This window comes from Sceloporus occidentalis, unplaced genomic scaffold (assembly GCF_023333645.1).
Source record: "Sceloporus occidentalis isolate IW3139 unplaced genomic scaffold, rSceOcc1.0.p SCAF_8, whole genome shotgun sequence".
NCBI classification, from domain to species: Eukaryota; Metazoa; Chordata; class Lepidosauria; order Squamata; family Phrynosomatidae; genus Sceloporus; species Sceloporus occidentalis.
Window position 1 is genome coordinate 26567501 of NW_028316988.1, and position 27121 is coordinate 26594621.

Consider the following 27121-nt stretch of genomic DNA (forward strand, 5'->3'; position numbering starts at 1 on the left):
CACTTTAACTTCTTTGGCTCAATGCCCAGGAATTCTGGGAAGTGTAGTTTTGTGAGACATTGAGCCTTCTTTGTCAGAGAACTCCTGGTGTCACAATAAACTACAGTTCCCAGGGCAGGGACGTAGCCAAGGGGGGGGGGGGATCTTGGGGTCCGGACCCCCCCTTCCATTAGAAAAATGAATGGTGTGTGCTGCTGCACCCAAGCCCCATTATAATGGTGGCACTTAGTCTGGACCCTCCCCTTCCTAAAATCCTGGCTACGTCTCTGCCCAGGGTTCCCTAGCGCTGAGCCAGGTCAGTTAAAGTGGTCTCAACCTGGATTATTTCTGCCGTGTTGTGGACCTCTGTGACCTTTAGTGTTCATCCTAATAGTACACCACCTGGATAACTACCCTAATGGAACTGACTGTTAAATGTCCCTTGTGTGTGTTTTTCTGTTAACCCGTATCCTAGGCCTGTTTGAACATTTTGTTTTGCAGATGATTTAGTATTCTTCGCAGAACAGATATAAATAAAAATCTTTTTGAAATGTAAAAAATCAACTCAGCCGGGGGAGTGGAGAGGAGGGAGCCATCATGACCATACTCTGACATTGCTTGGCCACATGTGTCTTGTTTTTCCTCTATGAGACATTGGAGGGTATTCATGACTACTACCCCTTTGCAGTTCCACTGCAAAGAGAAATAATGCTCACCATTCTGGATATTCTGAATCATGCTTCAGAGCCACTTCTGAACCTTCCTTGTAGATGTTCGCCCCCATGGCATGGGTGGTCAGCAATACGGGGTCCTTGCATATTTCAGGTCCTTTGAGGGCTTCTTTGGCTACACTTTTCCCCTTGGGCTTGACAGCTGTCAAAAGCAAAGAAACATTGTTCCAGAGCATGTACGAAGTGCGTTATAGGGGGGCTATTAACTTTAGGCATATCTGTAAAGGAAGAAAGGGGTAACCTGCAGGTGGCAAAAAAGCACACTCTTGCATTCTTCTGTTTTAATTTTTTTAATACCAAAAGAAATGCCAAAAAAAAACGAAAATGAAAACGAGGCAGTCTGACGCCACTTTTACCATCATGGCTCCATTCTATGTAATTCTGGGAACTGTAGCTTGCTGTGGCACTAGAGATCTCTAACAGAGAAAGCTCAATGTCTCACAAAATTGCAATCCCCAGAGTTCCACAGCATGGACCCATGGCAGTTAAAGGGGTGTCAAACTGCATTGATTCCACAGTGTGGGTGTAACGATCCCCACCAGAGATTGCAGAATCATAGAATGGGAAGAGACCCCAAGGGACATCAGTTCAAACCCATTCTGCCATGCAGGAACTCACAATCAAAGCATTCCTGGGGAAGACACTATTCCCCAATGATTCCCTATGGGCCAGTATTCCCCAATGATTCCCTATGGGCCAGTATTCCCCAATGATTCCCTATGGGCCAGTATTCCCCAATGATTCCCTATGGGCCAGTATTCCCCAATGATTCCCTGTGGGCCAGTATTCCCCAATGATTCCCTGTGGGCCAGTATTCCCCAATGATTCCCTATGGGCCAGTATTCCCCAATGATTCCCTGTGGGCCAGTATTCCCCAATGATTCCCTATGGGCCAGTATTCCCCAATGATTCCCTATGGGCCAGTATTCCCCAATGATTCCCTGTGGGCCAGTATTCCCCAATGATTCCCTATGGGCCAGTATTCCCCAATGATTCCCTATGGGCCAGTATTCCCCAATGATTCCCTATGGGCCAGTATTCCCCAATGATTCCCTATGGGCCAGTATTCCCCAATGATTCCCTGTGGGCCAGTATTCCCCAATGATTCCCTGTGGGCCAGTATTCCCCAATGATTCCCTATGGGCCAGTATTCCCCAATGATTCCCTGTGGGCCAGTATTCCCCAATGATTCCCTATGGGCCAGTATTCCCCAATGATTCCCTATGGGCCAGTATTCCCCAATGATTCCCTATGGGCCAGTATTCCCCAATGATCCCCTATGGGCCAGTATTCCCCAATGATCCCCTGTGGGCCAGTATTCCCCAATGATTCCCTATGGGCCAGTATTCCCCAATGATTCCCTGTGGGCCAGTATTCCCCAATGATTCCCTATGGGCCAGTATTCCCCAATGATTCCCTATGGGCCAGTATTCCCCAATGATTCCCTATGGGCCAGTATTCCCCAATGATTCCCTATGGGCCAGTATTCCCCAATGATTCCCTGTGGGCCAGTATTCCCCAATGATTCCCTGTGGGCCAGTATTCCCCAATGATTCCCTGTGGGCCAGTATTCCCCAATGATTCCCTATGGGCCAGTATTCCCCAATGATTCCCTATGGGCCAGTATTCCCCAATGATTCCCTATGGGCCAGTATTCCCCAATGATCCCCTATGGGCCAGTATTCCCCAATGATCCCCTATGGGCCAGTATTCCCCAATGATCCCCTATGGGCCAGTATTCCCCAATGATCCCCTATGGGCCAGTATTCCCCAATGATTCCCTGTGGGCCAGTATTCCCCAATGATCCCCTATGGGCCAGTATTCCCCAATGATTCCCTGTGGGCCAGTATTCCCCAATGATTCCCTATGGGCCAGTATTCCCCAATGATTCCCTGTGGGCCAGTATTCCCCAATGATTCCCTATGGGCCAGTATTCCCCAATGATTCCCTGTGGGCCAGTATTCCCCAATGATTCCCTATGGGCCAGTATTCCTCAATGATTCCCTGTGGGCCAGTATTCCCCAATGATTCCCTGTGGGCCAGTATTCCCCAATGATTCCCTGTGGGCCAGTATTCCCCAATGATTCCCTGTGGGCCAGTATTCCCCAATGATTCCCTATGGGCCAGTATTCCCCAATGATTCCCTATGGGCCAGTATTCCCCAATGATTCCCTATGGGCCAGTATTCCCCAATGATTCCCTATGGGCCAGTATTCCCCAATGATCCCCTATGGGCCAGTATTCCCCAATGATTCCCTATGGGCCAGTATTCCCCAATGATCCCCTGTGGGCCAGTATTCCCCAATGATTCCCTATGGGCCAGTATTCCCCAATGATTCCCTGTGGGCCAGTATTCCCCAATGATTCCCTATGGGCCAGTATTCCCCAATGATTCCCTGTGGGCCAGTATTCCCCAATGATTCCCTGTGGGCCAGTATTCCCCAATGATTCCCTGTGGGCCAGTATTCCCCAATGATTCCCTGTGGGCCAGTATTCCCCAATGATTCCCTATGGGCCAGTATTCCCCAATGCTTCCCTATGGGCCAGTATTCCCCAATGCTTCCCTATGGGCCAGTATTCCCCAATGCTTCCCTATGGGCCAGTATTCCCCAATGCTTCCCTATGGGCCAGTATTCCCCAATGATTCCCTATGGGCCAGTATTCCCCAATGATTCCCTATGGGCCAGTATTCCCCAATGATTCCCTATGGGCCAGTATTCCCCAATGATTCCCTGTGGGCCAGTATTCCCCAATGATTCCCTATGGGCCAGTATTCCCCAATGATTCCCTGTGGGCCAGTATTCCCCAATGATTCCCTATGGGCCAGTATTCCCCAATGATTCCCTATGGGCCAGTATTCCCCAATGATCCCCTATGGGCCAGTATTCCCCAATGATCCCCTATGGGCCAGTATTCCCCAATGATCCCCTATGGGCCAGTATTCCCCAATGATCCCCTATGGGCCAGTATTCCCCAATGATTCCCTATGGGCCAGTATTCCCCAATGATTCCCTATGGGCCAGTATTCCCCAATGATCCCCTATGGGCCAGTATTCCCCAATGATCCCCTATGGGCCAGTATTCCCCAATGATCCCCTATGGGCCAGTATTCCCCAATGATTCCCTATGGGCCAGTATTCCCCAATGATCCCCTATGGGCCAGTATTCCCCAATGATTCCCTATGGGCCAGTATTCCCCAATGCTTCCCTATGGGCCAGTATTCCCCAATGATTCCCTGTGGGCCAGTATTCCCCAATGATTCCCTGTGGGCCAGTATTCCCCAATGATTCCCTGTGGGCCAGTATTCCCCAATGATTCCCTGTGGGCCAGTATTCCCCAATGATTCCCTGTGGGCCAGTATTCCCCAATGATTCCCTATGGGCCAGTATTCCCCAATGATTCCCTATGGGCCAGTATTCCCCAATGATTCCCTATGGGCCAGTATTCCCCAATGATTCCCTATGGGCCAGTATTCCCCAATGATTCCCTATGGGCCAGTATTCCCCAATGATTCCCTATGGGCCAGTATTCCCCAATGATTCCCTATGGGCCAGTATTCCCCAATGATTCCCTATGGGCCAGTATTCCCCAATGATTCCCTATGGGCCAGTATTCCCCAATGATCCCCTATGGGCCAGTATTCCCCAATGATTCCCTATGGGCCAGTATTCCCCAATGATCCCCTATGGGCCAGTATTCCCCAATGATTCCCTATGGGCCAGTATTCCCCAATGATTCCCTATGGGCCAGTATTCCCCAATGATCCCCTATGGGCCAGTATTCCCCAATGATTCCCTATGGGCCAGTATTCCCCAATGATCCCCTATGGGCCAGTATTCCCCAATGATCCCCTATGGGCCAGTATTCCCCAATGATTCCCTATGGGCCAGTATTCCCCAATGATCCCCTATGGGCCAGTATTCCCCAATGATTCCCTATGGGCCAGTATTCCCCAATGATCCCCTATGGGCCAGTATTCCCCAATGATTCCCTATGGGCCAGTATTCCCCAATGATCCCCTGTGGGCCAGTATTCCCCAATGATTCCCTATGGGCCAGTATTCCCCAATGATTCCCTGTGGGCCAGTATTCCCCAATGATTCCCTGTGGGCCAGTATTCCCCAATGATTCCCTGTGGGCCAGTATTCCCCAATGCTTCCCTGTGGGCCAGTATTCCCCAATGATTCCCTGTGGGCCAGTATTCCCCAATGATTCCCTGTGGGCCAGTATTCCCCAATGATTCCCTGTGGGCCAGTATTCCCCAATGATTCCCTATGGGCCAGTATTCCCCAATGATTCCCTATGGGCCAGTATTCCCCAATGATCCCCTATGGGCCAGTATTCCCCAATGATTCCCTATGGGCCAGTATTCCCCAATGATCCCCTATGGGCCAGTATTCCCCAATGATTCCCTATGGGCCAGTATTCCCCAATGATCCCCTATGGGCCAGTATTCCCCAATGATTCCCTATGGGCCAGTATTCCCCAATGATCCCCTATGGGCCAGTATTCCCCAATGATTCCCTATGGGCCAGTATTCCCCAATGATCCCCTATGGGCCAGTATTCCCCAATGATTCCCTATGGGCCAGTATTCCCCAATGATCCCCTATGGGCCAGTATTCCCCAATGATTCCCTATGGGCCAGTATTCCCCAATGATTCCCTATGGGCCAGTATTCCCCAATGATTCCCTATGGGCCAGTATTCCCCAATGATTCCCTATGGGCCAGTATTCCCCAATGATCCCCTATGGGCCAGTATTCCCCAATGATTCCCTGTGGGCCAGTATTCCCCAATGATCCCCTATGGGCCAGTATTCCCCAATGATTCCCTATGGGCCAGTATTCCCCAATGATCCCCTATGGGCCAGTATTCCCCAATGATCCCCTATGGGCCAGTATTCCCCAATGATTCCCTATGGGCCAGTATTCCCCAATGATCCCCTATGGGCCAGTATTCCCCAATGATTCCCTATGGGCCAGTATTCCCCAATGATCCCCTATGGGCCAGTATTCCCCAATGATTCCCTATGGGCCAGTATTCCCCAATGATCCCCTATGGGCCAGTATTCCCCAATGATTCCCTATGGGCCAGTATTCCCCAATGATTCCCTATGGGCCAGTATTCCCCAATGATCCCCTATGGGCCAGTATTCCCCAATGATTCCCTGTGGGCCAGTATTCCCCAATGATCCCCTATGGGCCAGTATTCCCCAATGATTCCCTATGGGCCAGTATTCCCCAATGATCCCCTATGGGCCAGTATTCCCCAATGATTCCCTATGGGCCAGTATTCCCCAATGATTCCCTATGGGCCAGTATTCCCCAATGATTCCCTATGGGCCAGTATTCCCCAATGATTCCCTATGGGCAAACACCGTCATTTGTAATTTTGATCCTCTCCCGTAGACAACCTCTCCCATCATCCCTGGGAAGGAATGGCAGTCCCAGGGGCCCCGAAGGAGCCTGGTCCCTCTCCTGGCCCACCGCCTTACCGGCCTTCTTGGCGTAGCCCCTGGAGCCCTGGCCGGGGAGGAGGCGAAGGAGGCGCCCGGGGCCCCTCCAGAGCGCCTCCAGCTGCAGCAGAGCCAGCGCCATGCCTGCCTAGGCCAGCCTTCCCTCGCGCACGTTGATGACGCAACGACGCCAGAGAGCACCCTGGGAAATGTAGTCTTTCCCTCAGAAAGGCCTCGAAATAAAATCCTGTCAGGATTTTCTCCTCAAACTTCCCTTGTTGTCGGCCTTGGGGCCGTTTCAGACTTAGGGCAACCTTGTCCTAGGGGTTTTTTTGGCAAGATTTTTCAGGGGGGGGGGCTAATTATCAATTGCCTAATTAACAATTTGTAAGCCGCTCTGATAGCCTTTTGGCTGAAAAGCGGGGTATATATAAATAACAACAACAACAACAACAACAATTATTATTATTATTATTCCCCTGAGGCTGAGAGAGTGTGGCCAAAGTCACTCCAATGATCGAGCTAGGATTCTAATCCAGACCCAACGCTCAAACCACTACACCACACTACCGCCCTCAAGGAACTCCTTTCCTTTCAAGGAAATTAGTTCATTTCCTTTCAGGGAAAATAATAATAATAATAATAATAATAATAATAATAAATTTTATTATGATTATTATAAATTTTATTTTTATTATTAATAATAATATTTATTATTGATAATATTTAATAATAATTTATTTTCCGCCTTTTCCTGAAGGAATCAAGGCGGATTACAACATAAATTATTATAAAACAATTAACATTATTACAACATGGAACAAAAATACAAAATACCAACAATAGTCACATTATACTGTTCCCTTACAAACCCCCACAGTTACATAATAATAAAACACAATAACAGTTAAAACAGTTACATCGTTATTTTATCTAATAATAATAATAATAATAATAATAATATAATAAATAAAATTAATTGTTATTAAAATAATAATATATATTATAATATTATATGCTATAATATACATTATAGTATAATAATATATAATATATAATGTTATATTTTAATAATATTTTGATATATTATTTATTTATTTATTTATTTATTTATTTATTTATTTACTGTATTTATACCCCACCCTTCAGCCCTAAAGGCTTTATTTATTAAAGTAGACTAAGTCCAAAACACACTGCAGAAGTAGTCCAGTTTGAGACCTCTTTACTTGCCCTGGCTCAATGCTAGGGAATCTTGGGAATTGTAGTTTATTGTGGCACCAGAGCTCTCTGATAAAGCTAAATGTCCCACAAAACTACTGTTCCCAGAATTCCCTAGCAGCAATTGAGTCCAGGCAGTTAAAGCAGTTTCAAAGTGGATTATTTCCACAATGTGTTTTGGGCCTCAGCATCCTAGGTGTAAAACACACACGGCAGAAATAATCCAGTTTGAGGCCGCTTTAACTGCCCTAAGGGAATCCTAGGAATTGTAGTTTGTTGTGTCCCCAGAGCTATCTCTGACTGAGAAGGCTCAGTGTCTCACAAAGCTACAATTCCCAGGATTTCCTAGCATTGAGCCAGGGCAGTGGTCTTAAACTGGATTATTTCTGCAGTGCGTTTTGGACCTTAGTCTAAGGCCATGACACCACACTAGCTTTCACCAGAAGTTTCATAAACTGCCAAAAAATGTCAATAATTGTGGAGGTATTTAGGGAAGACAACTATTTTGTGATAAAAAGAGGTTCAGGGGGAATGGAGGGGATTAAAGGACTGAAAAACAACTTTGTGTGGCTCTGCAAATGATGATGGGACCTGCAGTCCAGAATGGCTTCCCATGAGCAAAGGAGGCTCAGGCACAGTTGCATTTTAGAACTGCATTTGTTCAACTTGTACACTGGCTGCAGAATAATCCTAACTTTGGTATTTAACCATATATATCTTTACGCTTCAGAGTCTTGCCAGTTCCTCCATAGCTGCAAAATTAAACAATTCTGCTGCTTAATTTCCTGAGGCTAGGCCAGATTTCCCTACAATCGTTGCTTCTGTTCTGTTCTGTTTCCCCGTTTTTGAATTTCAATTGCCTCTGATTCACAGAAAGTCCTGTTTTGTCTACGTGATCAATTTCCACCTGGACTCCAGCATTGAATCTTTTACATTTCTTCTTCTTCAAACTGAAACTGTACATTTTCTTAATTTCATCTGACACAAACTGGTCAGTTTGTGATCGAAAACGCATTTCAATATACTTTGGACAGGCTAGCAGGGGACCTGGGCCTGTTACAGACTGCCAAAATAAAGCTGCTTTGGGTCTCTTTGGAGGCATGCTATTTAAATGATGCCTGGGTCCTAAGAGTCCGGAGGTCGCGCCAAAGCCACACTCCATTCCTAAGCACTGGAGTGCAGCTTTGGGGCAGCTTACGGATTCTTAGGGTGCATGCATCATTTAAACAGCATACCTCCAAAGAGACCCGAAGCAGCTTTATTTTGGCAGTCTGTAACAGGCCATAATAACCAAAGCTGCCTGTTCCTTCTGTAGTTTTGTTTCGGAAGCCAAGGCAATAGAAATAATACCCTCCTCATGCAATATTAAAGGGAATTTAATCTTGGAACCTGATTGTTGTGCAGGTGATCTTCGAAACTAAGACAGAAGACAGGTTAAACCTGAGCTGGGTATATTCTGTTTCGCCACAGAGAACGAGAAGAGTATTCTGCCTTTGAAATAATCATTTATATAGAGAGGAAGCCCATAATTTTAAAAGTATTTTAAAAAGCTAGGGTAGGTTTATGTTGGTGAAGGCCAGCGTTGTGTGCAGTGGTTTGAGCATTGGACTATGACCAGGGTTCAAATCCCCGCTCGAGCCAAAAATTTCCATCACGAATGTTTCAAAAAACAAACAACCTAATGTTTTAATGCTAACTTTTGGCACCTTTTTAGTTGTATTGCCCTTTTGCATTGGGAGCTGCCTGCTCTGAGTCCCAATTTTGGAGCAAAAGTGGGATATAAATATAATAATAATGATAACAACAACAACAACAGCTGGGGGGATTGTACTGTGTTTAACTGTACAGTTTTTAATTGCCTTTATATTTTTAATCACATTTTAATCTTGCAGTGAGCGATGTGTGTTTGGCCTTTTACATTGTGAACTGCTTTGAGTCCCAGGTTTTTTGGAGGAAAGCAGGATGATGATGATGAAAACATAGTGGCTGCTCCACACTTGGGAAAGTGGAACTACATCTCCCACAATCCTTTTGGAGCACATGCTCATTCAGGGTGGAAGGAAGGAGAGGAGGAGGGAAGAGAGAGAGAGAGAGAAAGAGAGAGAGAAAGAGAGAGAGAGAAGCAACAGGAAGGAAAATAAAGGTAGTAGACTTTGGCTGCAGAGACTTACCTACTTGGAGCAAGTGGTCCTGATCCTGCCTGCTTCTAGGACACCTGCAGAAAACCCAATGAAAACATATGTGCCTACTCTTCTTGGGACCAAACTTTCCTTAGGAGTAAGTTTATGTTGCTTTTGTTTAAGTTACTTGATTTATTTCTTCTTGTCTGGAGTTTACAGACCAGGACTGTTTGGTTTAAGGAGAGGATCCTGGGCTGGACCTGAACTTGCTGGGGTTTCCAAAAACAACAGAATTAGGATCATCCAAAGAAGTTGGACTCTTTAAGACCTCAAAGTTTACAGAACTTAGAGGCAAAATGTACTGCAAGCTGTAGGATAAGATGGGCCTCCCCTTGTACTTAGCTATTTATGTTGTTGTTTTGTTGTTATTTATTGATTATTTGACATGCATGGGAAAAGTTTATATATTTATATCCTACCTCAATGGAAAAATAAAGCAGCAAAAGAGGGGGGAAATGAACCTTTGCTTCATCACAATCTATCATATCCCCCCCTTTCCCCCCATTTTATACTGGGTTAAAATAAACCTACTTGAAGAGCTGGTGTAAGAAGTCTCTGATCATGCTTCTTGCTTTTAAAAAGAAAAAGACATGTATGAATCTCCGAAATAAGATCAGAAAGAACAGGAACAAAATCTGGCACTTTCTGGTCTTTTTAAACAGTCTGGACATGCCCTAGGACAAAACACACACCGAAAAGCTATGATTAAAATGGTATCAAGCTGGCTATAAAGTCAAGATGGCTTGCAACGTCGATTTAAAAGCAAGGAGTAAAAGTTGTGCAAGCCAACATCTTTCGTCCTAAATGAATTCCCTTAAAGAAAAAAAAGTGGGCATGAGAATGATAAACTCTTGAAAGTTCCTCTTCCGTTCTGTGGAAATTCAGTCTTTACTTCCAAGGAAACGTGGAGGATGGCATTTTGAGGCGTGCTGTGAATATTGTAGTAGATGTTGCATAATGTCTCTGCCTTCTTTCCTTGTCCTTTAAATAGGTATTGATGCCAAAAGGGAAAGGAGTGTTGAAGCTTTAAATCCAAGCCAAGGGAGAAGTCCCTTAAAAACTATATATATGTGTGTGTCTCATCCATAGGGTCGCCATGGGTTGAGATCAATTTAAGAGCAGTTAACACACACACACATATATATATATACACACACGGTATTTAAAATCAGAGCACTACACTATATTTACTTTTTTATTTGGCAGGGGGAAGGAAGGAATGCAGCAAAGAATTGTGCAATTTCCTCCCTTCCTTGACAGAGAAGCAAATTTCTCGCTTTGTTTCTCTTCCGAGTCTCTGTTTTCCTGCTTTTCAGATTGGCACTTCCTCATGAATACTGTATGTAAAAGCTTGAAAGGGAGTAGTAATTGTTGGTGTGTGCTTTAATTTGTTGTGAAGCCATTTGAAAATTGAGCTCTTATTATTTTTGGATTCCACGTGGGACTTGCATCTTTGGGAGTGGACTTGCGTGTGCCAGAAATGGAGTGGCGTTGTTTCGTCCATATTCACCCGAGGGCTGCCATGACATTACAACATAAGGGCATCTGTTGTGCGGTGGTAGCCAGTGGAGCGACTGCACCAACACCACAGTAGCAATCATATTTACATTTCTATACTGCTCAATAGTGAACGCAGAGGTTTAAAATCTGTAAGCCAGTTGCCCCCAACAAATTGGGTACTCATTTTACTGACTTACTAAAGGATGGAAGGCTGAGTCAACCTTGGAGCCCTAGGATCGAATTCACAAAATTGTGGTTGCAGTACAAGCATTACCAATGGGCATTGGCACACATCTGGGATTTTGTGATGCACATCCAGACACTGGCTAGGAAGTGCTGGAGTGCAACAGGAGCAGTGGGCCCTTGGTATCTGTGAGGTTTTACTGTAGTTCCAGGACCACTGGTGAATACCAGAATCTGTGGATGCTCAAGTCCCATTAAATACAATGTGCCCCTTATATAAAATGGCAATATAAAGTTTCCTTTTTGGAATTTATATCTTGTTATTTTCAAGCCATGAATGCTTGAATCTGTGGATAAAAAAATCCATATACACAGAGGTCCAATTGTACTGCAAGCGAGTGGGTGTTTGAACCCAGTCTTCCCTGCTCTCGGTCTAGTATATCACCATTTTGTTTGTTTTCAAGTGTAGGGCTGCTTTCCTCTCTATCCACCACCAACAACATGGACTTCAAAACGGAGGCAATTTCAGGGGCTGATGTGCCCACAGAACCACTTGAGCCTCCCCCTATGGATTTAGAGGAGACTTCGGGACCTCAACACCCCACAGAAGATCTTCCTTCTGCCCAACAGCCCAGTCCCGCATCTGGCAGCGTAGAAGTTACTCTGACACCACCACCAAACGTGGAATCCAGTAATCCTGGAATGGCTGAGATCCAGACTAGCCTGGGAGAAGCGCAGAGTCCTGAATGGCTTTTGGACCCACAGGATTCCAGTCCTCAGGTCTATACAGAAGTGGGACTGGAAGGTTCCAGGTAAGACAGACAGATAGATAGATAGACAGACGGATAGACAGATGTCCAGATAGGTAGACAGATAGAGGAGTTTATCACATGGGAAGCATCCCGTGCAGAAATGGATTTTAAAACCTGAAAATAACCCCAAAAAGACATGAAAAAGCATGGTTGATTTTCAGACACATTGGGGTTAATGAGCATTAACTTGACATTAACCCGGACAGAAAGTGGAGAAAAACCAGCCTCCTTTTACTTTTGGAATTTTCTGCCCAGAAAAGACTATGTTCTCTTTAGAAAAAAATAGTTTTCTGTGCAGAAAATGCTGTTTTCTATGCAAAACAACCATCTACGTGATGTCCTGTCTCTAGGCTTCATGGATGAACCAGAAAGAGTTTATTGCAGCAGCTTAGAACAGAAAGACGTTTCTTGCGAGAAATGGATTCATTTAGTCAGTTTCAATATTATAACTCTCCACGTGCCTTCAACTGCGTACATAAAATTTCCAGGCCAAACAACCTTGGAGACTTCTTTCCCACCATTAAGCCCAGCACATGTCCGTTACATCAGAACGCATTCAACATTGAAACTACAGCTAAAATCTAATCAACCTAAAACAATAAACCCCATGGCAGAGGGAACCTGCCCAGGGGACCCAGACATCATATGAATTTTGTGCAGAATAAGTCCAGAATTGTGAATAGCCTTTTAAAACTGAGTGGTTTTGAAGGCTTTCTCACAGAGGGCAGAAAATTGCTGAAATTACTCACTGTTTACTTCAAGAAGAAAATTAGTGACAAATTACATCCCTGACAAGCCCTAGTTAGGCTCTGCTTAGCTTCCATTTAAAAAAATCCTGTTCAAGGTGGTATTGTGTTCTTTTTTTTTCTGTGCAAACTATGTTTTATGTTTTTCCTGCAGGAATGCCATGGAGGAGGGTGTCACTGAGCCCCCAAGGGAGCAGAGGAGTTGGGTGATGAATCCGGGGATAGACGCAGAGGTGGGGAATGGTCCCCAGGCTCCATCCAGCATCGACCAGAGCAACCCACTCATGGAATTAGAGGAGAGAGAGGAAGACATCGTGGCTGAGGATGTCCCTGAGGTGGATCAAATCCAGCTGCAAGGCCTTGTCACACAACTCGAGAGACTCAGCCCCAGTTTCCATGATAGTTCTCCCACCTCTGAAGATGGCCTCCTGCCAGCCTCCAATGGCGAGGAGAGCCCTGTATTTGGAAGAGGAACAGAAGAGAAAGGTCACCTCCTCAAGTGTCGGGGTCCACCAGGGGAATGTGGCCCCTGCCCACTGCATATCGCCACAGGCCATGGCTTAGGGGCACCCTCCCGCTGGCCCCCGCAGCTCATCCGTGGCCCACGGAAGAGCAGGGGCTTGCTTTCAGCAGAAACTAACCCGGAGGACCTGCTCAGCCTCCTCTGCTACGAAGGGGGCATCCCATCTGAACCGGATGCCCAGATACCCTTGGCCCACTCGGATGTGGTGGCAGGGAGTGGTGGTGGACAGAAGCGAAAGGCTGGAGAAAGGGCAGAGATGTCTCTGGGGCCCTCGGAGGAAGCAGAGAGGGAAGAGCCATGCCAATGGGACCCAAGGGAAGGGGCTGTCCAGGAAGAGAAGACGTCCTTGGACTGTGGCGTGGGACCAAGCCAGAAAGGAGAGCCATCTCCTGACAGTGCTGGGATCATCTCGCCAGAAGTGAGTGATAAGAGGAGGAAGAGAACCTCCTACTCTTCCTGGCCATCCCATCCATCACCCTGTTTTGGGCAAAAGGTGACCATAGCTTCCCCAAGGAATGACATCCCATCCCAGCCCTACTCCTTCAAGCCTCTGAGACCTCTCCTGACTTAGGAAGTCTGTCCTACTCTCACATGGCTTTTATCACCAGGGGGTTCTCCCTGACACAGGGGCAATGAGCCTCACTTCCCAGGGCCAGATGTAGCCCTCCAGATGGCAATTTCTGGCTCTCCAGAGGGCCGGATTTCCCAAGACTCCCCCAGTGACCATGCCTCCTTATCCAGGACACTCTATTTTGGCCACACCTCTTTCCCGCAACACTTTAATTTGGCCCGACCCCTTCTCTAACACCATCAAATGGTCCCACCCTCTCGCACCCACTTCCTTTAGTCACACTCCCTTCCCACAACACTTTCATTTGGACAAACCCTCTTCCTTGTGACACCTCCCTTTCGCCACACTCTTTCACCATGAGAACTCCCTTGACACACTTCCTTCCTTTGGTCATGTCCCCTTCTCAGAACAACTTCCAACACCCCCTTCTCCCTGACACCTTCCTTCCCAACCTATCTCCCCACTTTTTTAAAGGTTCAAATAACTTCCCCTAAGCCAGGGATGGGCAACATGCATTTCTTGGGGTGCTAGTGACCCTCCGAGGATGTGGTTTGCAGTGCTTGACCCCTGTAGACCCCCTGGCCTGTGCTATTTCTTTCCAAAAACAAAGAGTGAACTGCCATTCCCAGATGTCTCCAGGAATGGAAATTTACCCTTCTAAGAGATGCAGACAAAAATCCATTGGTGATACTTTTATTGGCCAACTGAAATGCACAATGTACTTGTTGCAAGCTTTTGAAGCTCCATGGGCTTCTTCATCAGGCAAGATGTTACAAACCAAACAGGCACAAAATATAACCTCCCCAGTATACCATCTTTACTAAGGGCTGAAACAACATGCAGACATCTGACTAACATCTCCAGTTGTTTCCCCCCCCCTCCTGTTTGGTTTGTAACATCTAGCCTGATGAAGAAACCCATGGTGCTTGGAAAGCTTGCAACATGTATATTGTGCATTTCAGTTGGCCAATAAAGGAATCACTGATGGATTTTGGTTTGCATTTGTTAAATGGCCAACACAGCTACCTCTGCAACCTTTCTAAGAGGTTAGAGACAAGTTGGAGCAGGCTCAGATAAGGGCAACAAGGATGTTAAAAGGTGTGGAGAACAAAACATGAGGAAAGATTGGGGGAGTTGGGCTGGTTCAGTCCAGGGAAGAGAAGATAGATAGGGGACAGGATTGTCCTCTTTAAACATCAAGGGTTGTTCCAGTGAGGAAGAGGCAGGTTAGTTCTCCGCTTCCCCAGAGGTTAGGGCCAGGTTTAATGGTTTCAAGTTACAGGAGGTTAGATTTTGGTCGACCTTTAGAAGGAACTCCTTGACTGTAAGGGCAATGGAACCAATTCTCTAGAGCAGTGATTTGGTCTTCCGGGAGTTTTGGACCTCATCTCTCAGAAGCTCTAGCCAGCTTGGCCAGCAGTAAGGAATTCTGGGAGCTGAAGTCCAAAACATCTGGAGGACCAAAGCTTGGGAACTGCTGCTCTAGAGAGTTGGTGGAGCCTCTTTGCTGGACCTCTCTAAAATGATTGGAGACCTACCTGCTGCGTTTGAATCCAGTGGTCCCTAAGCTTTTTTCAGGCTACCACCCCCTTCCCTCTTCATGACCCATAAAGTCCCTTCCAAAGCTATGAGTCTAATATTCTGTAATCTGAGAAATACATTTTTCCCACAACTAGATGTGTACCTTTAGCCATTTCTGAAGTTTATTTGTGTTTTTTTGGCCCTCTGTGAGGCCCCTGGCAGCAAATCAACCCCCAGACTGTCTGCGCTTGCCTACCCCTGCCCTAAGGCTTGGATAAAAGATCCCAGGCCGTGCCAAGAGGGGATTCTGGGGGGCTGTAGTCCCCCCAAAAAAATCTCTCCCAAGTTTTCCTCCAAAATTAGCATGCCTTTTTACTTAGATACACTTTAAGTGTAAACATATACCAGTACATCTCTTTTTGAAAAAGGGGGATGGTTGGGATGGAGTCTGCAGAAATGTTAGGAGAGCACCATAGGTGCCCTCTCTTCACCCCCTTGACAGTCCCAATTCTGTACCTCCTTACTTTCCCAAATCTCTGTCTCAATCTCTCTTTTGCTTTAACAGAACAAAGTTGATCTGTCTTCCTTCCCAGCTTACAAAGAAGGTGAGTGAAGAATTGTGGTCTGACTTACTGGGTGGCTGGCGCAGGGAGGGAGGAAATGAGAGGGGACACTGTGGGGATCTGGGTGTCTATCACCCGCTTTCTCTTTTTTCTCTCTCTGTGCCACCCTTTCTCTTGCTCCCTCTGGCTTGCCTTTCTCTCCCTCCTTGTGCCACCTTCAGTTCCTTTTTCTTTCTGTCATCCTTTCTCTTGCTCTCTCTACCAGCCCTTTTCTCTCTCTTTCAGACTCTTTCTTTCTTCCTTCCTTCTTTCCTTCCTTTCTCTCTTTTTCTACTGTGCCACCCCTATGGCACCTTTCCTTTTGCGCTCTCTCTCTCTTTCTCTCTCTTTCTCTCTCTGTTCCTTTCTCTATTTCTCTGAGCCTACCTGCCTTCCTTCCTTCCTGTGCTCTTTTCATTGCTGTTCTGTGTTTAATCTGTTGTTGCTCCCTTCCTCGATCCATAGGGAAAGGCATATAGGAAATAAATATTATTGGTTGCTATTATTGGAGGATGCTCCTCCTCCAGAAGCCCCACCAATTCTCAGTGGAAAAGGTGATTTGGAGCAGGCTATTCTGAATGAGGGGCTGGGTTTAGTTCCAGATTTGGAACTTTCCTCGATGAGGACTAGAAAACTGCTTGTTCAAGCTGAGGAGTTTATCACACAAAGGAGATCGGGAGTTTATCCCGTGAATATCCCAGAAAAATAGTGTAATTATATGAAATGATTCCACACAATGCTGCACAAAATCCGCTATTAAAGTCACAAAGAAGCATTAATGCGCATCTTTTTACTTTTAGGATTTCAGTGACAATGCATTTCCAATATCACTTTATTTGCACAATTGTGTGTGATAATCATTCACACAATTACACACATTATTGCTTTATTTGAGGATGCTTTAAATGCGCTTTAATCTCTCTTTAATGCTGAAATTAGTCCCAGTGTAATACATTCCTGAGTCGGGTTCAGTAAGTTGGAATTGAAGAAGAAGTGTTCTGTTTTCTTTCCTTTTGTGTTATTAAACTAGCTCTTGATGCTTGTCTCAGTCCCAGGCCCTTGCGAACCCGAAGACCTGCTGGAGGGGGTGATCTTTGGGGCCAAGTACCTTGGTTCCACACAACTGGTCTCCGAGAAGAATCCCCCAACCAGTGTCCGCATGGCACAAGCTCAGGAAGCTATGGACAGAATTAAGGTGAGATGATTGTGCAGATGGTCGATGTCTTGGTTTTGGATGGAGGGCTACACAGGCCTTTGGTCTGATGCAGCAGCAGTGTTGCAGTGGATGTAAGGGTCAAAGCTGGGGGGGAGTTATTGACAGGGATGATGGAGTCATCTGCCACCTCCTTTGAGCTTCCCTGTCCTCTCTGTGTTAACTCTATGGGAGATCTTTCCTGCTATAATATAATGTTCTAAGTTTATTTCTGTTGCAATGCAAAATATTTTGGGAGTCCTGTGGTCTTGGATTGAAGGGACCACAACCTCTTTTTGTGCGGGAATAAAGAACTAAATCACTCCTGAGATGCCCATCGAATTTCTGTTTAAGATCTCCAAAGAAGGAGAGACCACCACTCTCTTAGGGCAGGTCTTACCACCAAGAAGTTTAAATGGAATCTCGTTTCTTATCATTTGAATCTCTGGGTTTGTGTTCTGGTCTCTGGAGTAGCAGAAAACAAGCTGGCTCCATCTTCTGAGACACCAGAATTAAAACTATTTGAAACTTCTCCATTTAAAAGAAAAGGAGAAGAATAACATAACATGGAGAGAAAAACCCTTCACTTTCCGAAAGGATTTTTGGAATCAAATGGTTGATGGAAGGTCATGTTCTCATATTTCTGTGCCCCCTTTGCATTGTAATGCAGGCACCAGAAGGAGAATCCCAGCCCATGACAGAAGTGGATCTTTTTGTATCGACACAAAGGATCAAAGTCCTTACGGCTGACTCTCAGGTGGGCCTGAATACAAATGGAAAGAATATTTAAAAATAATGAACAGTCTAGAAACCGTGATGAAAAGATGTGCGAAGATGTGCAGGTTGGACTTATTCTGCACAAAATTTGCACATGGCTGGTTTATGTGGAAAATGGCATTTTCTGTGCGAGAAATTGTCTTTCTTCCTGTGCAAAAATATTATTTTTGTGCAAATGTTGTGCAGAATAGGTTCTGAATTGCAATTCTCACAGCTGGAACAAAATTGCTAAAACTACCTGTTGCTTCCTTTGATAGGAATGTTGCTTTGTGGCTTCCAAAATTCACAAAAAACAGTGATGCCTTTATTTGACCAACCAAAATGCACAAAATATGTGATGCAATCTTTTGAAGCTCCACTGGTTTCTTCATCAGGCAAAGGCATTAAAAAATCATACAAGAGGGGAAAAAATGAAATGATGATGTTAGTCACAGGTCTGAATTTTCTCAAGGTATTGTTGTGTTGTTCTGCAGAAGGATATCTATGCAAGCAGGTATAGAAGGAAATGACAAAGCTTCTCTGGCCCAGAAATCCTGAGGATAGTGTCACCATAGTCAGGGTTAATTTGAAGGCACATAACGACAGTATAGCCAGAATCCCGATGATGTCTTATGCAAGTTCTTTTAGTTCTCTTGTGGTGTGGTTGGACTCCTTTGTTCAGTGCAAAACCATATTCAGTTCAAGGTTGCAGAAGTGGAGTTACACATCCTTGTGCATCCAGGTACACGTGGGAATGCAGTGCACATGGATCCCCATGCACATTTTGCAGCGTGTTTCATTGCACAACTGAGTGTGCTTTCAATTGCACAATGTTGCCATTCAGCTCAAGGGTCACAGAGCAGAATCAGTGTGCGTGCACCTCTGCAATCAGAGAACACAAGTCCACAGACAGAGTGTGTGAATTTACTTATCTATATAGGTATACCTCAGATAAGGAAGCAGATGTGTTCCAGGCATTACTTCTTTAACAGAAAATTTGGTACCAGAGGCAGAAATAACATGAAAAAAATAAGGATAGGTTCCTACACCACAAAAAAAGAACAGTTCTCTCTCTCTCTCTCTCTCTCTCTCTCTCTCTCTCTATATATATATATATATATATATATATTTTGTATGTACAATTCAATAAAAGCATAAAACGCAAAAAGCATAAACATATCTAAAAACGTAACTACACACATTTCCAATCCTCTAACAACTGCTCCCTCCCCAAAAGAACTATTACAAAACAAGTAAAAAGGGGAGGGGGACCAAAACAAATATAGAAACACATGTCAAATTTACAACTCACTTCCTGCATCCTAGCCTAAGTTTAGCTAAATGATAATTGTATCATTTTAAAGATCCAAATTATTATTTTTTCTAGTCCTAAATATATAAAAAAAATTATATGTCAAAACCTCTCTTTTTTCTTGCATGTATCTCAGAAATTGTTTCCACACTTCTGCAGACCCATTGGCTTTCCTTTAAAGTAGCAGTTAATTTGCCCATCTCTACAAACTGGAGCACCTTCATGATTCAGTCTTCTATAAATGGAATATCCACAACTATAATAGGGTTGGATAGTGTAAATCCCACTGTTTCCCTGGCTCAAACGTTACTGCAGACATGCTGCAGCCTGACACAGAGAGACTGTGCTTCTCCAGCCCTCCTTCACCATCATTTCAATGCTGATGCTGCTAAAGAAAATCCAGCTAGATAAAGGCCAAAGAAGAAAGAGAGAGGCTGAGCAGATATAAAAAAACATTGTTAAAAGGAGGTTCTTTGCCAAAGGCTTTGTTAACTGAGGTGTATGCCTGTCTGCAATGTCTCTGGCACCAGTCAGTTTATGTTTTTTAACCAACCGGTTTGACATCATTCTCTTATCATTGCTAAAGATAAAGACTTCTACACAGGAGCGACTTTGGGAGCTGAGAATATTTAGAAGAAAAAGAAGACTGAGAGGCAGAATTATACTACACTAACACTATATGGTTCCTATATTAAGTACCATCATAGCGTAATTTATGAGAAATAGCAAATGCACATAGCTGTCACTTCATTGCACAGTACACAGTTCTCAGAGGCAGATGCAATGCATATTGATGCCCTACGCAAGGTGCATGACTGCTCACCTGGAATGGTTCTAGATGCAGAACTCTATTCCCACCACCATAAACTGGATACATCCATCCCGCATTGTGTAAAAAGAATTACTCTGCCTCCATAATGCAACTTAGGCTATCCCTATCAAGATTTTGTGTCTTTGGTCAGCCATAGCTTCCCATTTCCTTGATACATCTTTCTTTCTCTTTTGCACCATAGGAGGCCATGATGGACCATCCTCTTCAGACCATCTCATACATTGCTGACATCGGAAACATCATTGTGCTCATGGCCCGACGGAAACTGCCTCGCCGGGCAGATGCTCCCATTGACAAACAACTCTACAAAATGATCTGCCACGTGTTTTACTCAGCAGATGTAAGACCTGTGGAGTTATATGTCTGTGTATGTGTGTTTGTGTGCCCAGGGGGTGGATGATTCAACACAATGTGGGATGCTCAGGAGTGTAGCTGCTGGTGAGAGTGGGATGAATGACGGGGTTGTTCCTCCCAAAATTTGCCAGCACCTGTGGCTGGCACCTTCAGAGAAGATGCCAGCCACAAATGCTGGTGAAACATCAGGAATAAACTCTTCTAGAACATGGCCACATAGCTCGAAAAACTCACAAAAAACAATAGTTCTGAAGCTGTACCAATCTTCACTTCCCTGCTCTTTATTTCCCTACAGGCCCAGTTAATAGCCCAAGCGATCGGCCAGGCCTTTAGTGTGGCTTACCAACACTTCTTGCGTGCCAGTGGCATCGATCCCAGACAGCTGAATCCCCGACAGCCGGATAATGAGGAAGATGACGACGACGATGATGAAGACACCCTGGCTAAGGGTGAGGAGCTGTACAATGGAGATTTGGCTCACTTCTCCAAGCAAGAAAACTGTAAGAAAGTAAGAACAGGATGAAAACATCGAGGGAGGAATGGGGCAGCCCCACTTTATTATGACTGAGTGGAAGCCATTTTGGGATCGCTAACATGCTTGTTGGGGTGTCTTAGTCAAGCTCTTGGCAAGTCAAAATCTTTCTGCCCAGTCATTCAGTTATTGAATTGGTTCGTTTTTGGCTCATCATTAAAAACCAGTCTTCCGAAATCAGGGACAGGGAACACATACACCCCAATAAATTTTAAAATTAACTCAATGCTATCTCAATGTTTCTGCCTCCTCCCAGTGGGAGTAAGGGGCAATTTGTCATCTTTTTAACCCTCCTTAGGCCATTTCCCAGCTTCCATGACTTTCCTCATTAATAATTCTTGTTATCTTCAACATACTCTGATGTTGCTTGACAACATGTATCCCAGTTTTCATTGTGAAATGTTGGGAGGGCATAAAACCATCCTCAATACCTCTCATATTGTGTCATATTGGAGACTTTGTGCTCAGTCACCTCTGTGGGGGAGAGGAGAGAAGAGGACACTCTTGTTCTTCCCAGTTGGCTCAGTCAAAAGCAAACTGCTGCAGCCTGTCCTAGTTTCCTCAGTACTTTTTGCCATTTTTACTACACTCTGAGGTTGCTGGCACACATGCTAGGGTTTTCATCTGTGGAATGTTGGAGGGTATGTTGTTGTTATTCACCATCAAGTCAGCTTTAGCTTATGGCAGCTCCATGAATGAGAGACTTCCAAGAGCCCTGGTTCATCCACAGCCCTGCTCAGGTCTTGCAAACTCAAGAAAGCCATGGTTTCTTTATGGAGTCAGCCTACCCCTATGCAGTTGTCTCCCTCTTTTCTTATTGCCTTCTACTTTACCAAGCATATTCATGTTTTCCAGTAAGTCATGTCATCTCATGATATGCATGACATGTCAAAAGTATGACAACCTCAGTTTATTCATCTTGGTCTTTGTGGAGAGTTCAAGCTTATTTGCTCTTGGACCCATTTATTGGTCATTTTGCCAGTCCATGGTATCCATAGAATTCTCCCCCAGCACCACGTTTCAAATTAGTTGATTCTCTTCCAGTCAGCTTTCTTCACTGCCCAACTAAGATCAAGCACATGTCTCTCCTCCATCCAGGTCACCATCCTGAAACAGAAGGGGGAGATCCTGGGCGTGGTGATTGTCGAATCTGGCTGGGGTTCCATCTTGCCTACGGTGGTCATCGCAAACCTCATGCACAGAGGGGCAGCTGAGCGGTCAGGCAAGCTGAGCATTGGTGACCGGATCATGTCCGTCAATGGGACGAGCCTTGTGGGGTTGCCTCTTGCTTCGTGTCAGAACATCATCCGGGTGAGAAAAGAGGCTGCAATGTTATAGCAGAGGGACACCAATAGAGAGAGTAGTGCAGTGGAGTTAGGACTCTCTGGGTCAAAGCCCTAGGCCTTTGTGACTATCAGGGATATTGGTGCCATCTGTTACACACACCCTGAGCTTCCATGTTCCCAAATTGCTGAATTTAATAGCAGTCTTCACAGTTAGATGGGAGAGGGTTGGATTTTCCCAGTAGCACCATGCAAGGATACCACAGTTAACAAAGGAGTTAATCACACAGGAGAAATCCCATGCAGAAACGGGTTAAATCAGAAAAAAAACACAAAAAATCGGGTTGATTTTCACATGACGTCGTCATTGAAGTGGTATTAACCCAAATGGAAAGTAGACAAAAGCTGCTCCTTTTTACTTTGGGAAAATCCCAAAAGATAAAAAGAGTGGCTTATGTCTACTTTTCGTTTGGGTGTACCTTCAAGGTGTTTCCGGGAGCTGTAATCCATCTATATCTATATGTTGATGTGTGCCTTCAATTTGCTTCCAACATTTGGCGATCCTGTCACAGGGTTTTCTGGGGCTGAGAGAGTGTAACTCCCCCATGGTCAGCCAGTGAGTTTCCATGGCTGAGTGGGCAATCAAACCCTTATCTCCAGAGGCGTAGTACAACACTCAAGTAAAAGGTAGTACAATTCTGGAGACCAAGGCTTGATTCTCAGCTTGGCCAGTCACAGGCTTTCTGCTTCATGGGAAAGAAATGGCATACCTCCTTTGAAGAAATCTTGCCAAGAAAACCCCATGATAGTGTTGCCACCATCAGTCGGAAGCAAAGGCACACAACAACAACAAAAGTATCTCTTAGTGTAGGTTCCATAGCTCATACAGGTATAAATGCAAGAAGCATCATCACCTATCAGATTATGGCAATTTGCTATTCCTTCTGGCTCTCATATATATGTGTGTATGTTTTCCAAGCTTTTTTAAAATTTGTAATTAGTTCTTTCCAGTCTTGGGAAGAGCAAGCCATTCCTCTCACTTTACTCCCCTCTTCCTTTCTAGGACTTGAAACACCAGACTGAGGTGACACTCAGTGTGGTTCATTGCCCGCCAGTCACCACAGCACTTGTGCGGAGGCCTGACACAAAATACCCTCTTGGATTCTGTGTTGAAAATGGCATTGTGAGTAATCTCGGTGGCTCAGATGAGTAAGTCAAGCTGTGTGCTTACTGAGGGAAGTTGCTTGGGTCCTTGCCAGTATGATCATCATGACTTCCCCCCCTAATGTTTAACTGAAATTTTGTATTTTGAACCCACTGATTCGTTTCCTACCTTCTGAAGCAGCACAAAACAAACTGACTCCACTTTCGGCACAACGGCACTTAAGATATTTAAATAGCTATCATAGCACCTCTCAGTCTTCCAGTGCAGGCTAAACACTGCCAGATCCCTCAACAGTTATTACAGGACTTAGTTTTCAGATCTTTGATCATCTTGGGTACAATTCTCTGAACACTTTCCAGTTTCTCAAAATCTGTCTAAAACTGGACACAGGATTCAAAATTCAGTCTGATCAAAGGGGGGGAAAAGAGTGGTACTATTACTTGCCACCATCTGGACACTATGATGTGTCTTAAACTCGAGAATTCCTTCATGACTGCCCTTCCAAGTTTTATTCTTCTGATTTTTGACAGCACTCTTTTGATTTATGATGGCCATTGTATAAAAAATCGTTAGCTATCCACTTTAAAATTATGCAGATCATCTGTGGTCATTATTTTCATTTTCTTAATGGTATGTTTTAACCCTGTCTTTGCATTTTCTTCTTTATCGTAACCAATTCAGTTACAATATTTCTATCCTGCCTCATATCATAAGGTCTCTGAGTGGCATACAGTAAAATCAGCTCCTAAAATGTAGGACAATAAAATGTAAAACAATAAAAACAATTTAAGCATTCTAAAAACTTACTAAACAATTTGATGTTGTTATTTGACATCAAGTCAACCTTGACTTATGGTGATTCTGTGAATGAGAGACCTCCAAGGAGCCTGGTCATCAGATGCCCTGTTCAGGTCTTACAAACTCAGGGCATCAGCTGTGAATTAAACAATGATGTGGCTTAAAAATTTGAGGTTGAAGCAAAATTTACACAAAAGTTATCTCCCCTTTCAGCAACTGCTGATAGGAGTACTCCGTTCTTCCTCCAATTTGCCATTTTCTCTTCCAGATCTGTAGCCTGATGCGTGGTGGGATTGCAGAGCGTGGAGGGATCCGGGTGGGCCACCGCATCATCGAGATCAATGGGCAGAGCGTGGTGGCCATGCCGCACGAGAAGATAATCCAGATCCTCACCCAGGCAGTCAGTGAGGTGGGTGCCTTGCTTTTCTCTCCACCCATTCCTTTTACATCCCATTTCTCAGTGGGACAAACTGGGATGAAAAGAGTTTAAATGCATCTATCGCATTTATATTCCACCTTGTTTCTAAAACAGAGTGAGTCACATGTGGCCCACCAAGGCAATTTCTAGCCCACCCCCCAAAATTGTGAAAATCCTTTTAAAATGAGCATTTCTTATTTCATTCAAAGGAGGCTTGTAATGTTGCTACCACATTTGTCAGTGTGTTGTGGAATGGTAGCAATTTTATAGCCTAGAGAGGGTAGAATCTGTTGAACAATGTTATTCTAAAGAAACTGAGGCTTATGCATTTGGCACTCTGTCCAGCTAGCACTTTTATCCTCCTCTCACTTTTATCCTGAGAGGTAGTGGGGAGATTGCGACCTATGGTCCACTTGTGGCTTCTCACTCCTTTTTGTGGCTATTAATTTGCTCCAAGTCTTTCCAAAAAATTTTTGCATGCAAAACCTCATTTATTACTAACTACCCCAAAAATATATCCCTTACCTTGCTCAAATGAGCAGAAATCTATCCCAAATTGACTAATAAACCCAGAAGTACAAATAAGATGATTTCAGGTCACTACAAGGTCATATTTGGGGCTGAAAATATGCAACTGCAGCCCACTGCGGGGGTGAGAACATTCCCATTTAGGCTAAGAGCAAATTGTCCCTTCTTGTTCCATGCCAGAAAACTACAAATAGTATAGGAAGTCTTGGATCAGTGGTCCCAAACTTTTTTGGGGCTACCGCCCCCTTTCCTCTTTGATGACAAACCTAGTGCCGAATTCAAAACAGCCAATGTTGGTCACTACTCCCATTGCCACCCAGTCACTCTGGGAGCAGCAACCAAGCAGTTGGCCATGCCCATGCTGCCCTTGTGAGAAAGGCCAAGGTGGGCAAAAGGCCTCACAGTCGCTGCACTGCCAGCTGATCGGTTGCTGCTTCCAAGGGGTTCAGGTGCAAAGGGTAATGCTTCCCTCTGTTGAGGAATGACTCTCAATCCTCCGGACCTTGCTGTCGCGGTAGTGCAGACCTCGCTGTCAGTCAGTCTCTCTCCAGATCTCGCTATCATGGTGCCGTGGCAGCACAGCCCTCTGGACCTCACAGTCACCCCCTCTGGACTTTGCTGTTGCGGCACTGTGGCAGCACAGCCCTCTGGACCTCAGTCAGTCCTTCCAAACCTCGCTGTTGCAGCAGCACGGCCCTACAGATCTCACTGTCAGTCAGTCCCTCCAGACCTTGCTGTCATGGTGCTACAGCAGCGCAGCCCTCTGGACCTCACTGTTCCTCCGGACCTTGCTGTTGCAGTGCCACTTCTCCTCACCTTTCCTTTCAGACGATTTCTTTCTCCTTTCAGGTCCATATCAAAACCATGCCCGCTTCAACATACCGCCTTCTGACAGGCCAAGAGCAGCCTGTTTTCCTCTGAACAGAGACAAGATGGAGGTCGCCATGCCTTCTCCTGGGTCTGCTTAACAGCTTTCCTGCATCTCTCCCATCACAAACTTAACTAGCCTTAAAACAGGTGCAGAGGACAACACGATTGCCTTTCTTTTTGCACTTTCTAAACTGCCACAGAAATCTTTTCTGTTTGGCTTATCTGGTGAGAGGTTTCTACGTGTTTGGATTTGTAGACTTACCCAGCTTGGTTGAATGAGTGGAATTGAATTCCTTGCTACAATGCCATGATGGCTGCAAGAAGTATTTTTGGACTTTGCCCACATCTTGCGGAGTTCTTTTCTGCCTTGTGTCTTTCTCTAGCACTGAAGTGGAGTGCAAGAGTCCTGGGGTGGTAGGTTAGGGCTGTACCACAACAGGTCACAAGTGATGGAGGAAAAAATCTTATTTAAAAAAAGTTCACATTTTGTGAAAGGGAGGGGGGAATGAAATCTTTGAAATAGTAAAACAACATAGTGGAGTGTGGATTGAGCTTTCTGCTTGAGATACTAGCTTTCTCACTATGTGGTATTTTTTAAAAATTGAAAACAAAATAAGGAAAGCATTCCTTCCTTCTTTGCACTGGTATACTCCATAGCATAACTCTTATGTTGGCCTCAGCTCAAGAAGAACCATTGAATCCAATAGCTGTTATTTAAAGTGGGAGCTTACAAGTCTTATTCTTGGGTTTTGCCCATGGGCAGGCAAAATGTGGTCACCAGTGGCCATTTTGGTGGAGTTTTTGCTGATCAAGTTTTAAAATGCAGAGGGTTTTTGTTCTTATATGCATCCAGCAGTGATAACCTTTGCAGGGAAACTGTTCCAGGTGTTGGGACTTTCTGAATGGCTGCTTCTGGCCCATAAGGGCAAATATTGGCCCTCGGGGACTGCTCAAGCTGTTCACCATGATTTAGTCCCATGACCACCATGCGCACCCATTGCAAGAAGAAATACCTGAAAGTGTTAAACTGTTCTAAAGATAAAAGTATTGCATTTAAC

General features: G+C 45.0%; 2 protein-coding genes across 8 annotated transcripts in view; one reads left to right on the top strand and one right to left on the bottom strand.

Moving 5' to 3' along the window:
- Nucleotides 1-6350, bottom strand: part of LOC149308391 (large ribosomal subunit protein mL54-like) — an 8720-nt gene extending 2370 nt beyond the window's left edge. Inside the window, exons 1-2 of the mRNA XM_089535717.1 lie at nucleotides 6207-6350; nucleotides 696-852 (exon numbers count right to left, since the gene is read on the bottom strand). Coding sequence (XP_089391843.1) covers nucleotides 696-852; nucleotides 6207-6309 — 260 coding nt within the window. The 5' untranslated portion in view covers nucleotides 6310-6350. The remainder of the gene's footprint in view (nucleotides 1-695; nucleotides 853-6206) is intronic.
- Nucleotides 1-26608, top strand: part of LOC149308392 (amyloid-beta A4 precursor protein-binding family A member 3-like) — a 27046-nt gene extending 438 nt beyond the window's left edge. Inside the window, exons 2-13 of one of the 7 annotated variants that reach the window (XM_089535712.1) lie at nucleotides 8790-8922; nucleotides 11713-12060; nucleotides 12961-13747; nucleotides 15987-16026; nucleotides 17073-17218; nucleotides 17886-17972; nucleotides 20297-20455; nucleotides 20765-20977; nucleotides 22100-22312; nucleotides 23348-23467; nucleotides 24516-24656; nucleotides 26043-26608. In XM_089535712.1, coding sequence (XP_089391838.1) covers nucleotides 11750-12060; nucleotides 12961-13747; nucleotides 15987-16026; nucleotides 17073-17218; nucleotides 17886-17972; nucleotides 20297-20455; nucleotides 20765-20977; nucleotides 22100-22312; nucleotides 23348-23467; nucleotides 24516-24656; nucleotides 26043-26114 — 2289 coding nt within the window. In that variant the 5' untranslated portion in view covers nucleotides 8790-8922; nucleotides 11713-11749 and the 3' untranslated portion in view covers nucleotides 26115-26608. Of the gene's footprint in view, nucleotides 1-8665; nucleotides 8923-9352; nucleotides 9663-11712; nucleotides 12061-12960; nucleotides 13748-15986; nucleotides 16027-17072; nucleotides 17219-17885; nucleotides 17973-20296; nucleotides 20456-20764; nucleotides 20978-22099; nucleotides 22313-23347; nucleotides 23468-24515; nucleotides 24657-26042 lie in introns of those variants that run through there. The other 6 variants (XM_089535711.1, XM_089535715.1, XM_089535710.1 and 3 more) reach the window with 6 other exon arrangements.
- Nucleotides 26609-27121: the final 513 nt, after the last annotated feature.